At 42.3% G+C, this 17,678-nt stretch overlaps 1 protein-coding gene across 3 annotated transcripts in view; it reads right to left on the reverse strand.

Annotated features, from left to right (window-relative positions):
• Window positions 1-17,678, reverse strand: part of abca2 (ATP-binding cassette, sub-family A (ABC1), member 2) — a 178,220-nt gene that overhangs the window by 34,341 nt on the left and 126,201 nt on the right. For all 3 annotated transcript variants that reach the window (XM_034171301.1, XM_034171302.1, XM_034171300.1), the window contains 6 exons: window positions 15,494-15,667; window positions 14,195-14,391; window positions 5,135-5,255; window positions 4,658-4,948; window positions 3,907-4,128; window positions 2,656-2,758 (listed from right to left, as the gene is read on the reverse strand). In XM_034171301.1, the coding sequence (XP_034027192.1) occupies window positions 2,656-2,758; window positions 3,907-4,128; window positions 4,658-4,948; window positions 5,135-5,255; window positions 14,195-14,391; window positions 15,494-15,667 (1,108 nt within the window). The remainder of the gene's footprint in view (window positions 1-2,655; window positions 2,759-3,906; window positions 4,129-4,657; window positions 4,949-5,134; window positions 5,256-14,194; window positions 14,392-15,493; window positions 15,668-17,678) is intronic.

The following is a 17,678-nucleotide window of genomic DNA, read 5'->3' on the forward strand; positions in this document are numbered from 1 at the left end:
CCCTAACTATAAGCTTTAGCAAAAAGGAAAGTTTTAAGCCTAATCTTAAAAGTAGAGAGGGTGTCTGTCTCCCTGATCTATCCATGAGAAAATCATCCGGAATATCCACATTGGGACCAACACACGTCTCACCTTTTTATCTTTTCCTCTGCGGACAGTTTTTTTTTTCCCCCTCTGCAGACAGTTCTTGGGCTGCACCAGGGCTTAATTTGAGGGGGAGCAAGCCGAAGCGCGCTCCGGAACCTCTGACGTTGGCTCCACCAGCTATTTATACTGGATCCATGATCCGCCACCTCTCTTGACTAACAAAATATATATATATAAAAAAAAAAATCACCGCAATTGCTCTCACTGCCAATCACACCGCCGCCCTCCTGTCTGCTGTGTGGAATTGCACCAAATCTGGCAACAGGTCGAGAGGCTACACTTGCTGTTTTGATCCGGATGTTGACCATAGCCGCAGAGCTCCGTGACCACCAAGAGAGGACTTGGATTCTTTGCAGGTCCCGCATCCGTAACCCCGGAGGCAGTGAGTGAAGGGAGAGCCGCGCATTGTGTTCTGCGTGTGTCTGTTTATAATCTTCTCGCACAGAAGAAAAAAGAGAGTGTTTACACAAGAGAGAAAAGTGAAAAAATGTTAATGCCTGTTTGAGAAAAGTGTATAAAGTGTGTAGTGAGGGGTTTTACAGCCTTAAAACATCTATAATAAGTGTAAAAAATAGCGCTACTTCGCGGATTTCCACCGCGTTCACACCGGGTGCGATCAGACGCTACAAATTCACGGGGGTCGCGTGGCGACGGACGCGCCTCCTTCGCCTGGTGTGTCGCTCTGCTTGGGTGGACTTTCGCTGCGAAAATTTACCCTGGTGCGTCATCAAATAGGAGGAGCTTCCATTCCGCTCGGCGTCAAGTCATCATGAAGGACCTTGATCACATGGAGCGAGTTGTTGTGAAAAGCTCCCAAAACACAGAGTATCATTATTTGCTGCAGGAGCTGCGTCTGGATGACGGCCGCTTTCAGCGGTCCTTCCGCCTCTGTGGGACCCAGTTTGAAGACCAACTGTCCCCTTCACGCGCGCACATGTAAACAATAAAAAAAAAAAAAAAAAAAAAAAAAAGAAACTCTGCTTGCTGCAGCTCGCTTTTCCCCCCAAAAACTCTGTCATAATTGTGTTTAGAAACCAGTCACCATTTGTTTTATTATACATCTGTGTAGTTAATTAATAAAATATTCTTCACACAGACGATTCGCTCATGCGCACGTAAAAAAAAAAGAAAGAAAGAAAGAAAGAAACTCCGCAGCTTACTGTGAGGCTGCTCCTCGAAAAAAAAAAAAGAAACTCCTCTCCCCCTGCTGTGGGGCTGCTGCTCGCTCCCAAAACTCTGTCATGATTGTGAAATAAAGGACAAAAGAGACATAAGTCCTGCTCACAGGCTGCTACCAGATACAGGACATGTTCACATCTTCAGTCAAACTCCAGACATCTCCACGTCACTACATATTCAGTCCCTGATTGGTCATCGCGGCGCGAAGAGATGAAAAAGTTCAGATTTTTAAACTTGGGGAGGAGGGCAACGCGACGTGACATAACGCGATATCGCGCCACAAACGCGCAAAACGCTCAAAATCGCTTCAATTGCGTTGTGCTGAGCGGTTTGGCGCCAAAACACATCCTTACATAGGGATTACATGGCAACCTGTGGCTGCAGTCGCTCGCCCCGGTGTGAACGCGGAGAATGTAACTCCCGCGATAAACGAGGGAACACTGAGGAATTTGTACTCTATCCGGATTTGGTGTGACTAGTGGCCTACAATACATGCCCAGTTTATTTTCGGTGTGGCAGTGTTGCTGTTGCGTTGTTCGCAAGCCCCCCCCGCCCCTTCTTTTTTTTTTCTGCACCGGAGCCACCCATCCTCTGCGCTCCGGGACCTCCCACTTTTGAGAATTTGCTCTACCGTACTGTTGTGACAAAAAGGGAGCTGAGCTGAGCCAAAAGGCAAAGCTCTCGATCTACTGGTCAATCTTCGTTCCTACTCTCACCTGTGGTCATGAGAGTTGGGTCATGACCGAAAGAACTAGATTGTGGGTACAAGTGGCTGAAATGGGCTTCCTCAGGAGGGTGGCTGGTGTCTCCCTTAGAGATAGGGTGAGAAGCTTGGTCATCTGTGAGGAGCTCGGAATAGAGCTGCTGCTCCTTCATGTTGAAAGGAGCCAGCTGAGGTGGTTCGGGCATCTGGTAAGGATGCCCCCCTGGGTGCCTCCCTAAGGAAGTGTTTCTGACACATCCATCTGGGAAGAGACCCGATGGAAGACCCAGGACTAGGTGGAGAGATTATATCTCCACACTGGCATGGGAACACCTCAGGATCCCCCAGCCAGAGGTGGTCAATGTGGCTTGGGAAAGAGAAGTCTTGGGTCCCCTGTTGGAGTTGTTGCCCCTGTGACTCGATCCCGGATAAGCGGTTGAAGTTAAGATGAGCGAGTGAGATGAGTTTATTCAAAGTCAAATTTGAGGTACACATAAAGGTTTAAAGGTTTGAGGTTTAAATCCTGAGATGCCAATTCTCTGCTGAAAGAACAAAAGTTTAACCAAACTCCTGATCGTTTGAATCAATGCACATTGAACGACAGCTCAGAAATCACTGTGTCTGACCTGTACTGGGGTCGGCCTTCGTTGGCATAGGGGATGAAGTTTCCTCTGGGCTGGGTGTAGTTATGATACTGAGATGGGGACAAAATCAGAGGTGGCAGATCTCCTATAAAACAGCAGAAAGAGGTGGTCAGTCGAATAGTGCTCGTTCACTTTATGTTCAGTCCACTTCCCATTTACAAGAGTCTCCAAATGTTTAGTCATACCTACATTGGGACCTCCCCAACTCCAAAACAAAAACCAAAGGAAAAAAAAAAGAAATAATACATGGGGAAATGAGGAAAAACAACAGCCAAAGATTACTGAAGTCACATCATCAAGCACATTTATCTTAATACATGTTACCATGTCAAACAAAGCAGTACAATATCGCCACACTAGGCAGTACTGAACTGCTACTCTGATATATAGAATCATCCACATACAGGATCGTGCTCCATAGGTGGATTACCATTTTGATGTTTTGGTGTGATCCCCGATTTCTGTTCTTTAAAACAGTTTTGGGACTGGCTGTCACAGTGACATATTTATAAGAGCAAACTTGCTCGGAAGCCGATTTATTCAAACAAGATTAGATGATGGATTAATTAACAGCGTTGTTTCAGGAAATCTACACAACTATGATTGTACTATTCTTGCAGGAGGCACTGGCTCTGAAAACTTTGGCAAAGACTCACTACCTTTGGAGATAAAGTGCTTCAGCTGGATGTGAGTAATTTATGCATATAATTACATAGCACCCCATATGAGGACCTTCTACCAGATCAATGATGTGCTGGTAGTTGGTCTGAATATATAGTGACATACAAACGATGAGATCATTAGTGCAGTAAACACAAACATTTCAACATTTTCAAAGCTTTCTGTTGTTGGGATTTAATTCTCCAACTGCATTTCTTTAAATGTCTTTTTCAGTATTGTGTTGCTCTTTTTTATTTTTTATTTTTTATTTTTTGGCACAACCTTTATGCTGTATCAGATAATTTTTGTAGCAGGAAGATTATTAATTGTTTCATATTTCACACATTTTTTTATTCCAGAGCCCTCCTTTTCCTGCGTGTGTGTGTGTGTTTATACAGCTTTTGCAGTATTACATTGAATGTGATTCATCTAACGAAATTCCTCATAGGCCTCTCACAGAAGCTTTTGCTCCACTGGGGTGATGGCAGATGCTCCCTCTTTTAACATTCCTACAGTCATAGAGTTGATGAAGATAATTTCCAGTGTACAGAAGCTGCAACAGAAAAATCTTACCAATCTCAGGCACAGATAAAGCCACTGTCATGGCCACGCAGACAAAGAAGGCTGGTAGGAGGATCTGAGAGAAGAGACCCTTTGTGTTCCTCTTTGCACAGTGGAACCGCTTGACAATAAGCCCATGGAACTGGCTGAGTTTCAACCACCAACCCTCAAGCTTGAAACTTCCCTGGCCTTCCAAAACCTCTGGCTCAGGAGATGAGGGGTTGTCCAAATCACCTGGAGTTGAGGAAAACATCAGACATAACTTTATCTCAACAGCACATATGTGGAGAGCAGGTTTAAAACATGTTTGCAAGACTGAACAGGTTCTGCAAACAAGGACAACACACGTTTATTTTGCATGCAACTTTTTGTTAATTACGTCCTCCAGGGACATAACAAAATCACCTGCGTTTATTTATTTGTCTGTTAGCAGGATTACGTCAAAACTACTGCATGGATTTTGATGATATTTTCACCAGATAGATATTAGGCCATAGAAGAACCCATTACATTTTGGAGTTGATCGGGATCTAGATGCTGGATCAAGTTTCACTTTATACAGGCTTTGAAGAATTACTGTTAGCAGGATTACATCAAAACTACTTCACGGATTCTCACCAAATTTGCACCACATATAGTTACTAGGGCATGGAAGACCAATAAATTTTGGACGTGATCCGGTTCCGGATTGGCAGATGTCAGAAATCTGATTGCTCTTTTTGCATTATGCAAAAAAAGTACATAGGCCATCTCAATCTCTTACCCCGCAGACTAACAGAGTCAGATTCCTGCCCATTGTCAAAGAGTGGACAATAATCTCCATAGAAATCTGTGTAGAGTCCTCCTTCATCTCCTCTCACTGAGCCAACAGATGAGGAGGATTTCAGAGAGGACTGGCTCTGGCTCAGCCTGGAGCACATCACCAGGTTACTAAGCTCAACTTCTGGCTTTTCAATTTCCACCAATGGTCCAGTGTCACAATGTGGAGCACCCAGGCCTCCCGAAACCACTGAGGATTTACCCACAGAACTGCCTCCTGGAGAGCCCTTCATATCTGCAGGGAGGGAAGGAGAAAGTTAGCTCGACAGCCTGGTGCAAAATAAAGAAATCATCAGAAGGTGAGATGTCAGCACTTTTTACTCAGACATTGCACGGTTTGCAAAAACACACTCGTTTTGACTAATACATAATGGTGTCAGGTGTTGAGCTATACAGTGACACCAAATGCAGAGCGTCTCACCAGCATCACTGTTCTCCAGCGACTGGTCCTCCTCAGATACTTTGAGGAAGACCTCCTCAAGAGTGGTATCCATTACCCCAAAGCTTGTCAGAGCCAGGCTGTCCAAACTCTGCTCTAGTGCCTGGACGGAAAGACAGCAGAATAAACAGGTGAATTTCTGCACAGTCGACCAATTATTCTGACAAGGAACCAGTAATAATTATGGTTTTGTGGCTTTGTTTGTTCTTTTTATCTATTACTGGATGTTAACGTTTGAATTCCCACAGCTGGAGAAGGGCACTGTTATTGTTATTATAGAGTTTTATTCTATAGAAATTGTCTGAAGACATGTTACTGGAATGTGGATAAACCATCTGTCAAGAGCTGAATTTCTCAAACATTTTCAGACCAAGGACCTGTTAACCATTAAAACAAATGTCACGGATCACCTAACTCCCAAAATATCCAAAAACAACAGATCTGTTGACCACTCCAACAATACACCAGTGTATTATCCTCTATCAGATGTTTTAGTTATTGGACTCACTACATTTAAATTCTGGGTCTGTTGGTGAAGCACAGGGCTAGCTGCCGGCAACCACTATAGTAATCTCTTTGCTTCCCTGTTGATTTACTGCTGGTGAATTATTGCTTTAGGTGCAGTTATTTCCGGCCAACTGATTCTGCTCTCTTTCTCTCTGTCCGAGGAACTGACGAGCACCTTAATGGACGCTGACCCTGCACCCTTGGGTGCCGGACTGACCTCAGGATGCCCTACCTATTCAAGATATGGAGGAAGAGACTAAGCACAAAGATGGACAGGTTTTTTCCTCTTAATAACGGACTCTGTTTTTGTTGCTTCTCTGTTTTTATTTCCTGTTTCTTCTTCTTTTGCAAAAACCTTGTAACTGTTAGAATGGCCCAAGCAGCCCCAAAATCTGGTCTGCTTGAGGTTTCTTCCTCATTATCATCAGGAGGAGTTTTTCCCCTTACCACTGTCACCTGTGTGCTTGCTCAGGGGGGCTGGTAAGGTTAGACCTGACCCATGTGAGGCACCTTGAGGCAGTGTTGGTACTATATAAATTAAAAAAAAAAAATTGAATTAAACTGAATAACAGATTTACTCACAGACCACTAGGGGTCGCTCATGGACCACCAGTGATCTGCAGACCACTCTTCGAGAAAGGCTGATCCTGAGTTATAAAAAGTAATTCATGAAGTGATTATTAATCAACTATTAGTAAAGGACCCAACTGAGACATATATGCACATCATTTAGGAGAGGATAACTCAACTGTTCTGGACTAATATGATCCCAATGAACAACTTGGGATATCTTGCCAAAATCTCTATCAGCCTGAGAATGACCACACCCTTTTTTGTTCTGAGTGCTCCTTCGAATACAGCAGTATTTTTTAACTGCAGCAGCTACAGATTTTCCAAGGTACTCAAAATGTCCAGAATGACCAGCACATGTTTGGGAGGGTCACAGAAAAGTGGAAAATTTCTATTATGATATTTTAAGGGAAAATGGCAAAAAAAAGTTGGTCAACTTATTACTGTACATCGAAAGAAAAAGAACATTTGTCAAATATAATGAAATTTTATTTTCAGTCATACTGGACTGTTGATTTAAAGTGAAAAATACAAAACTTGTTTCTTTAGTAGACAGCAGTATCTAGAGGGCTTAAATGTTTTAAAGATTATCAGGGAAATTACCCAACAGCCAATAATACAACTTACGAGGTCTGTTAGAAAAGTATCCGACATTATTTTTTTTTAAAAACCATATTGATTTGAATCACGTGTGATTGCGTCAGACAAGCTTGAACCCTCGTGCCCATGCGTGAGTTTTTTCATGCCTGTCGGTTGTGTCATTCGCCTGTGAGCAGGCTTTGAGTGAGGTGTGGTCCTCCCCTCTCGTCTATTTTTTATTGCGAATAAATGTCTGAATGATTTGGATCTTTGCTGCATCAATTTTTTTCCAGAAACTGTGAGAGACCTCCAGGTGGACACCGTTCGAAAAATTAATATGGCTTTCAGGGACGATTTTATGGGGATTCAACAGATTACGGGGTGTTACTGCCGCTTTAAGGACGGCCCACAACTGCTGAGAGCGCAGCGCGCTCCCATGCCCCCATCGACAGGCTGACACCCCGCTGGAACAACCAGATCATTTCCAACGTGAAAGCTTTGTTGATCCGGGACCTCGTCTTACTTTGACAAAAAGGCAGAAGATGTGGACATCAGCATTTTTTCCGGCACATTCCACCGTTACAGGAGTTTTTTTCATGGAAAGAGAAGCGGAGGGACGCGCCATGGCTCCGTTCATTACGCGGGACAAAACCACCTCGTTGTTGGTCTCTCAGGACAACTTTCAGGTGGATTTCAGATGGATTCCGGTTGCTTTCCAGTCGTGTGAATATCCGATTGTGATTGTGCATGAGCTGGACATGCCAGAACATGTCCTGTGAGGCTTCATCATGGCGTTGCTTTGCGCCGAGCGGCTGCACCGCAATGCACGGTGGAGCAGCTTCTCTTTCCATGACAAAAACTCCTGTAACAGTGAAATGTGCCATTCATTTTTAAACTGGACGCTGTCTTGATCCGGTATGTCATCTGACTAGCACAGGAATTGTGAAAAGACGTGGACATCAGCACTTTTTCCGGCACATTAAGACAGACGTGCGGAGGAGTCTTACAAACCTACATGTTTGTAAGTTGTCTTTACAAACATGTAAAGACAACTAAATCTATATATACACCTGTGTATAATCCTTCTAAACACGTACTGGTCATTCTGAACATAATGAGTGAGTACCTTGGAAAATCTGTAGCTGCTGCAGTTGTTGTGTCTGCATTTGACTGTTTGTGCTCTTGGTTCATGGTTTTGTTCTGTCCTGTTTCTGTGTTTTCATTTATATGGTTATGGTCTGTCTGTCATGGTCTGCCTTTGCCTCTCCTCTTCCCTTTTTTAACCTCTTGTGTGTAGTTTGTCTGTTTTTCCTCCAGGTGGCACGCTGCAGAGCAGAGGAACACCTGCAGCTCATCTTCTCCTTGCAGCTGATTTGCATGAGTGCTTGATCAGGATCTGGCTACTTAAACCCCAGCTCTAAGCTCAGTCTTTGCCAGAGTCTTTGTTCCATGACCCTGAACGGCTGGATTCAGCTCTTCCATGAGCCTTCCATGATGAATCTGTGTCCTTGACGATGCCAGATTCTACACGTCGTCATTCCTGCCGCTTCCATGCTCCCTGACGTCTGAGCTTCCCGTAGCTCATCTTCCGTAACCTGGCCATCTCTAATTCCTGTATTAGAGCTCGTTGATCCTTTTGTGTTCCCAGACACTTTCCTGCGAGGCTCCCACGCTGCTCTCTGCACAATGTCACTTTGGAATTCATCTGCTCTCTGCCTCTGAAGCGCACAGCTCTGCCCACATTCAGTTAAGTTTCTGCATGTCTGTGTCTGTGAGATCCCATTCTCATGCTGCTCCTGTTTGTGACTGTGCATGACTAAGAACTGTATCCAAGAACTGTATGAGCTCTGATGCAAAACAGCTAAGATCTTTCCAAGTCATTTCTAAAGTCAAGTCCTGCTTAATTGGAACACGCAGAACCTGACCTCTGACCTCTGACGATAATTCATGAACTGTGAACAATTCCTGAACAGGGAACCTTAGTTCCTCGACAGTGAACTTTATTCCTGGACCTGAGAACATTCCTGATTAAGCCTTCAGTGAACTGTTTGTTGGTTAAGGCTTCCAATGTTACAAGTGCAGTCACTCACCAGTGTTCTCCTCTGTCCTCCTAGCTCCTGGTCCTTGGCTCTCTGTGTTCCACCTGGCTCAAGTTCCAGCTCCATATTCTCCAGCTCGTTCTCAGACTCCCAAGTCTGTCCCTCTGTGCTATGCGGCTCCTGAACTTCAACCACTATATGTGGGCCTGGTCTCAGCTCAGCAGGCTTCCTCCAGCTCAGCACAGTACTTTAAGTTATTTAGTGTAGTAAATAAAGTGCTTTCGTTCAAAACCTGTTCTGGTTCTTGTTCCCAGCGTTTGAGTTCAGCGTAACGGTCCGGTTCTGTCCAGACCTCTAACAATAACACCCTCGTGTCATTTGTCTGTGTGATCTGCCCCCTGTCTGTGCCGCGTTGTTAAATGTCACTGTGTTCTGTTCATGTTCCTCCTGTGGGTTGTCTCTGGGTTATAATTGAGTCAGTGTCAGTTGTCCTTGTGGTTTGTTCTGTCTGTGTCTTGTCTCTTCTGTCCATGTCTCTGCTTTGTCATTTGTCTCCGTGGTGTCTCTTGTGGCTTTTTCCCTGTTCACACTTCATCTATTTTTAAGTTCCACATTAGCTTTCTGCTTTTTGTTGATAGATTTAGTTTGACATTACTTAGTTTTTGTTATATATAATATATATATATATATATATATATATATATATATATATTATATTAATATAAATGCAACACTTTTGTTTTTGCTCCCATTGTTCATGAGCTGAAGTCAAAGCTCTACAACATTTTATACACACAGAAAAGACCTATTTCTCTCAAATATTGTTCATAAAACTGTCTAAATCTGTGTTAGTGACACTTCTCCTTTGCCGAAAAAATCAATCCCACCTCACATGTGTGACATCAAGATACTGATTAGACAGCATGATTATTGTGTGCCTTAGGCTGGCCACAATAAAAGGCCACTCTGAAATGTGCAGTTTTGCTTTATTTGAGGGGATGAAACCATGTTGACATTTCAGAGTTGTGTGCATTTTAGCTGCCAGGTTTGCCACAGTGGATCCAGTACAGACCCACATTGGGACTTGACACAACCTTTACACTAGACCAGCTCCCAATTCAGATCAGGGAGACAGATACCCTCTCTACTTTTAAGATTAGGCTTAAAACTTTCCTTTTCGCTAAGGCTTATAGTTAGGGCTGGATCGGGTGACCCTGGACCATCCCTTGGTTATGCTGCTTTAGACGTAGATTGTGGGGGGGGTTCCCATGATGCACTGTTTCTTTCTCTTTTTGCTCCGTATGCATCACTCTGCATTTAATCATTAGTGATCGATCTCTGCCCCCCTTCACGGCATGTCTTTTTCCTGGTTTTTTCCCTCAGCCCCAACCAGTCTCAGCAGAAGACTGCCCCTCCCTGAGCCTGGTTCTGCTGGAGGTTTCTTCCTGTTAAAAGGGAGTTTTTCCTTCCCACTGTTGCCAAGTGCTTGCTCATAGGGGGTCGTTTTGACCGTTGGGGTTTTTTATAATTATTGTATGGCCTTGCCTTACAATATGGAGCGCCTTGGGGCAACTTTTTGTTGTGATTTGGCGCTATATAAGAAAAAAGTTGATTGATTGATTGATAGATGCTCTTCCTGACACAAGACCAATTTTCCATAAAGAAACCACCACAGCACCTGGTCTTCCTAAGAAGCCTCCCATCCAAATACTAACCAGGACCTACTCTGTTTAGCAGCTGAGATCAAACAGATTTATAAAGCGTATTTTATCTATCAATCAATCAATTTTTTTATATAGCGCCAAATCACAACAAACAGTTGCCCCAAGGCGCTTTATATTGTAAGGCAAGGCCATACAATAATTATGTAAAACCCCAACGGTCAAAATGACCCCCTGTGAGCAAACATTTGGCTACAGTGGGAAGGAAAAACTCCCTTTTAACAGGAAGAAACCTCCAGCAGAACCAGGCTCAGGGAGGGGCAGTCTTCTGCTGGGACTGGTTGGGGCTGAGGGAGAGAACCAGGAAAAAGACATGCTGTGGAGGGGAGCAGAGATCGATCACTAATGATTAAATGCAGAGTGGTGCATACAGAGCAAAAAGAGAAAGAAACAGTGCATCATGGGAACCCCCCAGCAGTCTACGTCTATAGCAGCATAACTAAGGGATGGTTCAGGGTCACCTGATCCAGCCCTAACTATAAGCTTTAGCAAAAAGGAAAGTTTTAAGCCTAATCTTAAAAGTAGAGAGGGTGTCTGTCTCCCTGATCTGAATTGGGAGCTGGTTCCACAGGAGAGGAGCCTGAAAGCTGAAGGCTCTGCCTCCCATTCTACTCTTACAAACCCTAGGAACTACAAGTAAGCCTGCAGTCTGAGAGCGAAGCGCTCTATTGGGGTGATATGGTACTACGAGGTCCCTAAGATAAGATGGGACCTGATTATTCAAAACCTTATAAGTAAGAAGAAGAATTTTACATTCTATTCTAGAATTAACAGGAAGCCAATGAAGAGAGGCCAATATGGGTGAGATATGCTCTCTCCTTCCAGTCCCCGTCAGTACTCTAGCTGCAGCATTTTGAACCAACTGAAGGCTTTTTAGGGAACTTTTAGGACAACCTGATAATAATGAATTACAATAGTCCAGCCTAGAGGAAATAAATGCATGAATTAGTTTTTCAGCATCACTCTGAGACAAGACCTTTCTAATTTTAGAGATATTGCGTAAATGCAAAAAAGCAGTCCTACATATTTGTTTAATATGCGCTTTGAATGACATATCCTGATCAAAAATGACTCCAAGATTTCTCACAGTATTACTAGAGGTCAGGGTAATGCCATCCAGAGTAAGGATCTGGTTAGACACCATGTTTCTAAGATTTGTGGGGCCAAGTACAATAACTTCAGTTTATCTGAGTTTAAAAGCAGGAAATTAGAGGTCATCCATGTCTTTATGTCTGTAAGACAATCCTGCAGTTTAGCTAATTGGTGTGTGTCCTCTGGCTTCATGGATAGATAAAGCTGGGTATCATCTGCGTAACAATGAAAATTTAAGCAATACCGTCTAATAATACTGCCTAAGGGAAGCATATATAAAGTGAATAAAATTGGTCCTAGCACAGAACCTTGTGGAACTCCATAATTAACTTTAGTCTGTGAAGAAGATTCCCCATTTACATTAACAAATTGTAATCTATTAGACAAATATGATTCAAACCACCGCAGCGCAGTGCCTTTAATACCTATGGCATGCTCTAATCTCTGTAATAAAATTTTATGGTCAACAGTATCAAAAGCAGCACTGAGGTCTAACAGAACAAGCACAGAGATGAGTCCACTGTCCGAGGCCATAAGAAGATCATTTGTAACCTTCACTAATGCTGTTTCTGTACTATGATGAATTCTAAAACCTGACTGAAACTCTTCAAATAGACCATTCCTCTGCAGATGATCAGTTAGCTGTTTTACAACTACCCTTTCAAGAATTTTTGAGAGAAAAGGAAGGTTGGAGATTGGCCTATAATTAGCTAAGATAGCTGGGTCAAGTGATGGCTTTTTAAGTAATGGTTTAATTACTGCCACCTTAAAAGCCTGTGGTACATAGCCAACTAACAAAGATAGATTGATCATATTTAAGATCGAAGCATTAAATAATGGTAGGGCTTCCTTGAGCAGCCTGGTAGGAATGGGGTCTAATAAACATGTTGATGGTTTGGATGAAGTAACTAATGAAAATAACTCAGACAGAACAATCGGAGAGAAAGAGTCTAACCAAATACCGGCATCACTGAAAGCAGCCAAAGATAACGATACGTCTTGGGATGGTTATGAGTAATTTTTTCTCTAATAGTTAAAATTTTGTTAGCAAAGAAAGTCATGAAGTCATTACTAGTTAAAGTTAATGGAATACTCAGCTCAATAGAGTTCTGACTCTTTGTCAGCCTGGCTACAGTGCTGAAAAGAAACCTGGGGTTGTTCTTATTTTCTTCAATTAGTGATGAGTAGAAAGATGTCCTAGCTTTACGGAGGGCTTTTTTATAGAGCAACAGACTCTTTTTCCAGGCTAAGTGAAGATCTTCTAAATTAGTGAGACGCCATTTCCTCTCCAACTTACGGGTTATCTGCTTTAAGCTACGAGTTTGTGAGTTATACCACAGAGTCAGACACTTCTGATTTAAAGCTCTCTTTTTCAGAGGAGCTACAGCATCCAAAGTTGTCTTCAATGAGGATGTAAAACTATTGACGAGATACTCTATCTCCCTTACAGAGTTTAGGTAGCTACTCTGCACTGTGTTGTTATATGGCATTAGAGAACATAAAGAAGGAATCATATCCTTAAACCTAGTTACAGCGCTTTCTGAAAGACTTCTAGTGTAATGAAACTTATTCCCTACTGCTGGGTAGTCCATCAGAGTAAATGTAAATGTTATTAAGAAATGATCAGACAGAAGGGAGTTTTCAGGGAATACTGTTAAGTCTTCTATTTCCATACCATAAGTCAGAACAAGATCTAAGATATGATTAAAGTGGTGGGTGGACTCATTTACTTTTTGAGCAAAGCCAATAGAGTCTAATAATAGATTAAATGCAGTGTTGAGGCTGTCATTCTCAGCATCTGTGTGGATGTTAAAATCGCCCACTATAATTATCTTATCTGAGCTAAGCACTAAGTCAGACAAAAGGTCTGAAAATTCACAGAGAAACTCACAGTAACGACCAGGTGGACGATAGATAATAACAAATAAAACTGGTTTTTGGGACTTCCAATTTGGATGGACAAGACTAAGAGACAAGCTTTCAATTGAATTAAAGCTCTGTCTGGGTTTTTGATTAATTAATAAGCTGGAATGGAAGATTGCTGCTAATCCTCCGCCTCGGCCCGTGCTACGAGCATTCTGACAGTTAGTGTGACTCGGGGGTGTTGACTCATTTAAACTAACATATTCATCCTGCTGTAACCAGGTTTCTGTTAGGCAGAATAAATCAATATGTTGATCAATTATTATATCATTTACCAACAGGGACTTAGAAGAGAGAGACCTAATGTTTAATAGACCACATTTAACTGTTTTAGTCTGTGGTGCAGTTGAAGGTGCTATATTATTTTTTCTTTTTGAATTTTTATGCTTAAATAGATTTTTGCTGGTTATTGGTAGTCTGGGAGCAGGCACCGTCTCTACGGGGATGGGGTAATGAGGGGATGGCAGGGGGAGAGAAGCTGCAGAATGCCAGCTTGTCTGAATGCTACCTGCAATGGTTGCTGCAACATGAAACAAGAACAGAGTCCAAAGTCTCACTGATTATAACAGGTCCGCAAATAGAATGCGTTACAGAGACATGCATGTGCTGACCTGGAAAAGCCTCTCAAAGCAGCCCTTCTTCACGGCTTCGGAGGGCAGGATGTAGGATAGCTCAGTATTAGAATCGGAAACCAGCAGACAGGACGCCACAAACTGACGAATAAACTGGGTGACCCGAGCCTCTGAGCAAGGTGACAGGGAGGAAGATGGTGACAGAGATGAAGGAGGCTGCAGTTGGTTGTCCTGGCCTTAAGGACAGAAGAAAAACCATATACAGCAAACCATACAGAGGAGGTGATGATAAATAAAAGGACATTGCAACAGCAAACCCTCAAATCCAACACGTTAGGTGTGCACCACGGTTTCCTTTATACCATGCACGTGGCATCACATTCTCACTGACACGGTTTCAGGAGCTAAACATGCTGATTTGCTCATTTTTCCTTGATTTTTGTGCTACTACTAGATCCATAGTTACAGTACATTTTCTTTTTGTGTATTCTTAAATGTGTTAATGTTATTTCAACCAGGTAGACCATAATGCTGAATTAATGAAATCAAATACAATCTGTCACCTATGCGAGGAATTTTACTTTGGGTGCCGACTTCCTGTTTGACTTGGCTCACTCTGTGCAGGTTGACACGCTTTCTGATAAAGGCAAACTCTGCACATATTGTTCTTATAGAGCAGCAGAGAGCCACGATTTGTCTGAAATGCAGTGCAACTGGTAGAACAATGAGCATTATGTAGAATGGCCAAGATCAGCTCCAGGTGTGATGCAATGCTGCCGCACCTGCTGGAATTTAGGTGTAAAAGCAGTAAGCAAGAAAAAAAAATAGTAAGGAAAGTGAGAATTAGGGATTCAGGTAGTTCACGATAACGCCATAATCAACATAACTTTTTTGTAGAAGTTGCTGCATCCTTCTATGCCGTCGACACGGGGATTCATCATTTTCCATTTGTGTCTGGCCAGTAAGGGTCTACTAATTCAAAATGATATCTAATCACAAGGGATTTTTCAGTTTCACTACACATAGTGTCAAAACATATTTTGGCAAAATGTATAGCTGTACCTCCGGTGAGGACTGAAGAATAAAGGGTTGGAAGCAATTTCACAAAATTCATTAACTAACAGAGAATGGAAGAAGGCAACAGTGTAGGTAATGAGGTGAACCTGGGGAATAAAACTGTAATATGTGGTGCACACGGTGATTAAGTGCTAAAAGCTGCAACAATGTGAGAAACAGGTGGTCATTCTTGAGCAATTAATTACATCTTACATCAACTTAAGCTACGACCATTTTGTATTATCCACAGGCAAACAGACAGGGATGCAAATACAAACACACCTCGGCCTTCGCTTTGCTTTTTGACCAGAGTCAGTTTGTATCCGTCTCCGTAGGTGCTCTTAAGGAAGAGCGGGGAGCCGCAGCACTTGAGTTTTCCATGTGAGATGATGGCAATTCGATCTCCAAGTAAGTCTGCTTCATCCATGTGGTGGGTGGACAGCAGGATTGTGCGACCTGAAGCAAAAGTGGAGCAGACACATTACTGCACCCGCACTAAACACCTACAGGTGTTGCAAAGAATAATCAAACACAGCAGCACAGGCAATTATACACCCATAAGCATGTTATTTGAAGGTGGTATTATGAATCAATAGGCTTATAGAGGTTGATTATAGTAAGGCAACGTCTAAACAGTCAGAATTCCTTCCAAAATGGTCAGTTTTCAGCCATATGTGACATCTAATCCAGATGATACTTGGAAGAAAGATGACACATACTGATGAAGTACATAATTTCACCAAACTGTAACTCTTGAGGTGAGGTCAGGTCACACTATGGAACTGCCTTGGATCCTGGATAGCAACATTTGGCCACATGACTAAAATGTAGCTGATATTCACTCACAATGCAAACGAGATTCCTCATCTGAGTTTTTCCCTTAGTAAAACTGATTTAAGTAAGTGGGGGACTACAGTGATTTTAAGAGAGCGAGTGGATTATATAATTGTTTGAATGACAATTTTAGTATGACACAGGGGTAGGACTACATAAGCATGTAGCGACTTCCTACTCTTTTTCCAGACAGAAATTTAAATGTTCATTCATGTTGCTGAATTTAGTCCAGATCACTGTGTCATTCTGTGGGAATTGAATGCCAAAAGTGATTTTATTATTTAAATAGCACCAACAGGGTATCAATAAGAAAAAAAACATGGGTGGCAATTTTACTTTTGCAATTTTGTGTTTTTATGCCAGAATACATGGCAATGCCATCATTTTCATGATTTTAACACTTCAACATCAGAAATGAAACTATGTTTCTTGAGATAAACATTCATTCTTGAGGAAATATCTGCAGGAAACACCTAATAAATGACAGGTGGTTTTGCTATAGAACTGTATACCTTTGTGTGGCATATATGGAGACTGTGAAGAATACTTAGCTGCCCTTCACAATCATGTCAAATACTTCTTTGCACATGATTTATATCATTATGCCAGACTGATGCCATTTCATTTAGCTCAAATGAATGCTCTGAAAACAAGTAGTCCTGAAATATGGGATGCACTCAAACATGGGGACTTCTGTGTTAAGAAGACTGGAACTCCATTCTCAAATTTGTTTGTGGATCAGACCCTGGAACAAGAAATCCGAAGATTGAAAGTGGTGGGAGGAATCACTGGAATCACACAAAATGATTCAGCATTGTGTTGTTTTCTACTGACAGCACCAGAAATGGCACGGATTGTCAATGACTTCCAAAAAGAGTATACATTGACTGACACCGAGGCATCTCCATAAGAGCATTACCAACTGTCAGGAAGCATTTCATACAGGTTTGATGCTAATGCAGATAAAATCAAAAGTGGCCTTGAGGAGCATTGTGGAGGTAACCCATTTGCCTCTGGTATGCAGTTGGTAAACATTGGTTCTATGATGGCGGTACCTGAAAATGCCAAATGTGATATTCTGGACAGAGATTTGAAAGGGAAAATCCGGTATGAACAGTTCGTAGCTGACAGAGTTGTAGATGGATCTCCTCATTCACTCTGGGACAGAATGGAGAAGATGAAGCTGAAAACTCACAGCACTTGTTTGAAGAAGACAAAATATGGTGCTGGAAATAAGGTTGTCAAACTTCGTGAAGATCGTCAGTTGCTGGCATGTTTCCTGGTAATCCAACAATAACGACCTGAACTGGTAGAAAAGCTAGGAGATGCAATTGGCAACTATGAAATGTCAGTTGTACCCAGATCTCTTTTTGCTTCAGATGGAACTCTGTTGATTCCAAGTGACAAATGCTCATTCATGAAATAATTAGAGTCATATGTGCCAAGTACATCACAGTCCAGCCCAGACCATGCAATATCTTGTGATCAAAGTGAAGAAATTGCCTGTTCTGTAACTGATGAACTGATTAATGCAAATATGGAAAATGCCATGGGACAGGAGCAGACCACAAATGATGATGAAAATGTTCAATCAAATTATTCTGATGCTGATGTTCAGGATGAAATTGTTTCC

Source organism: Thalassophryne amazonica, chromosome 5 (assembly GCF_902500255.1).
Source record: "Thalassophryne amazonica chromosome 5, fThaAma1.1, whole genome shotgun sequence".
NCBI lineage: Eukaryota > Metazoa > Chordata > Actinopteri > Batrachoidiformes > Batrachoididae > Thalassophryne > Thalassophryne amazonica.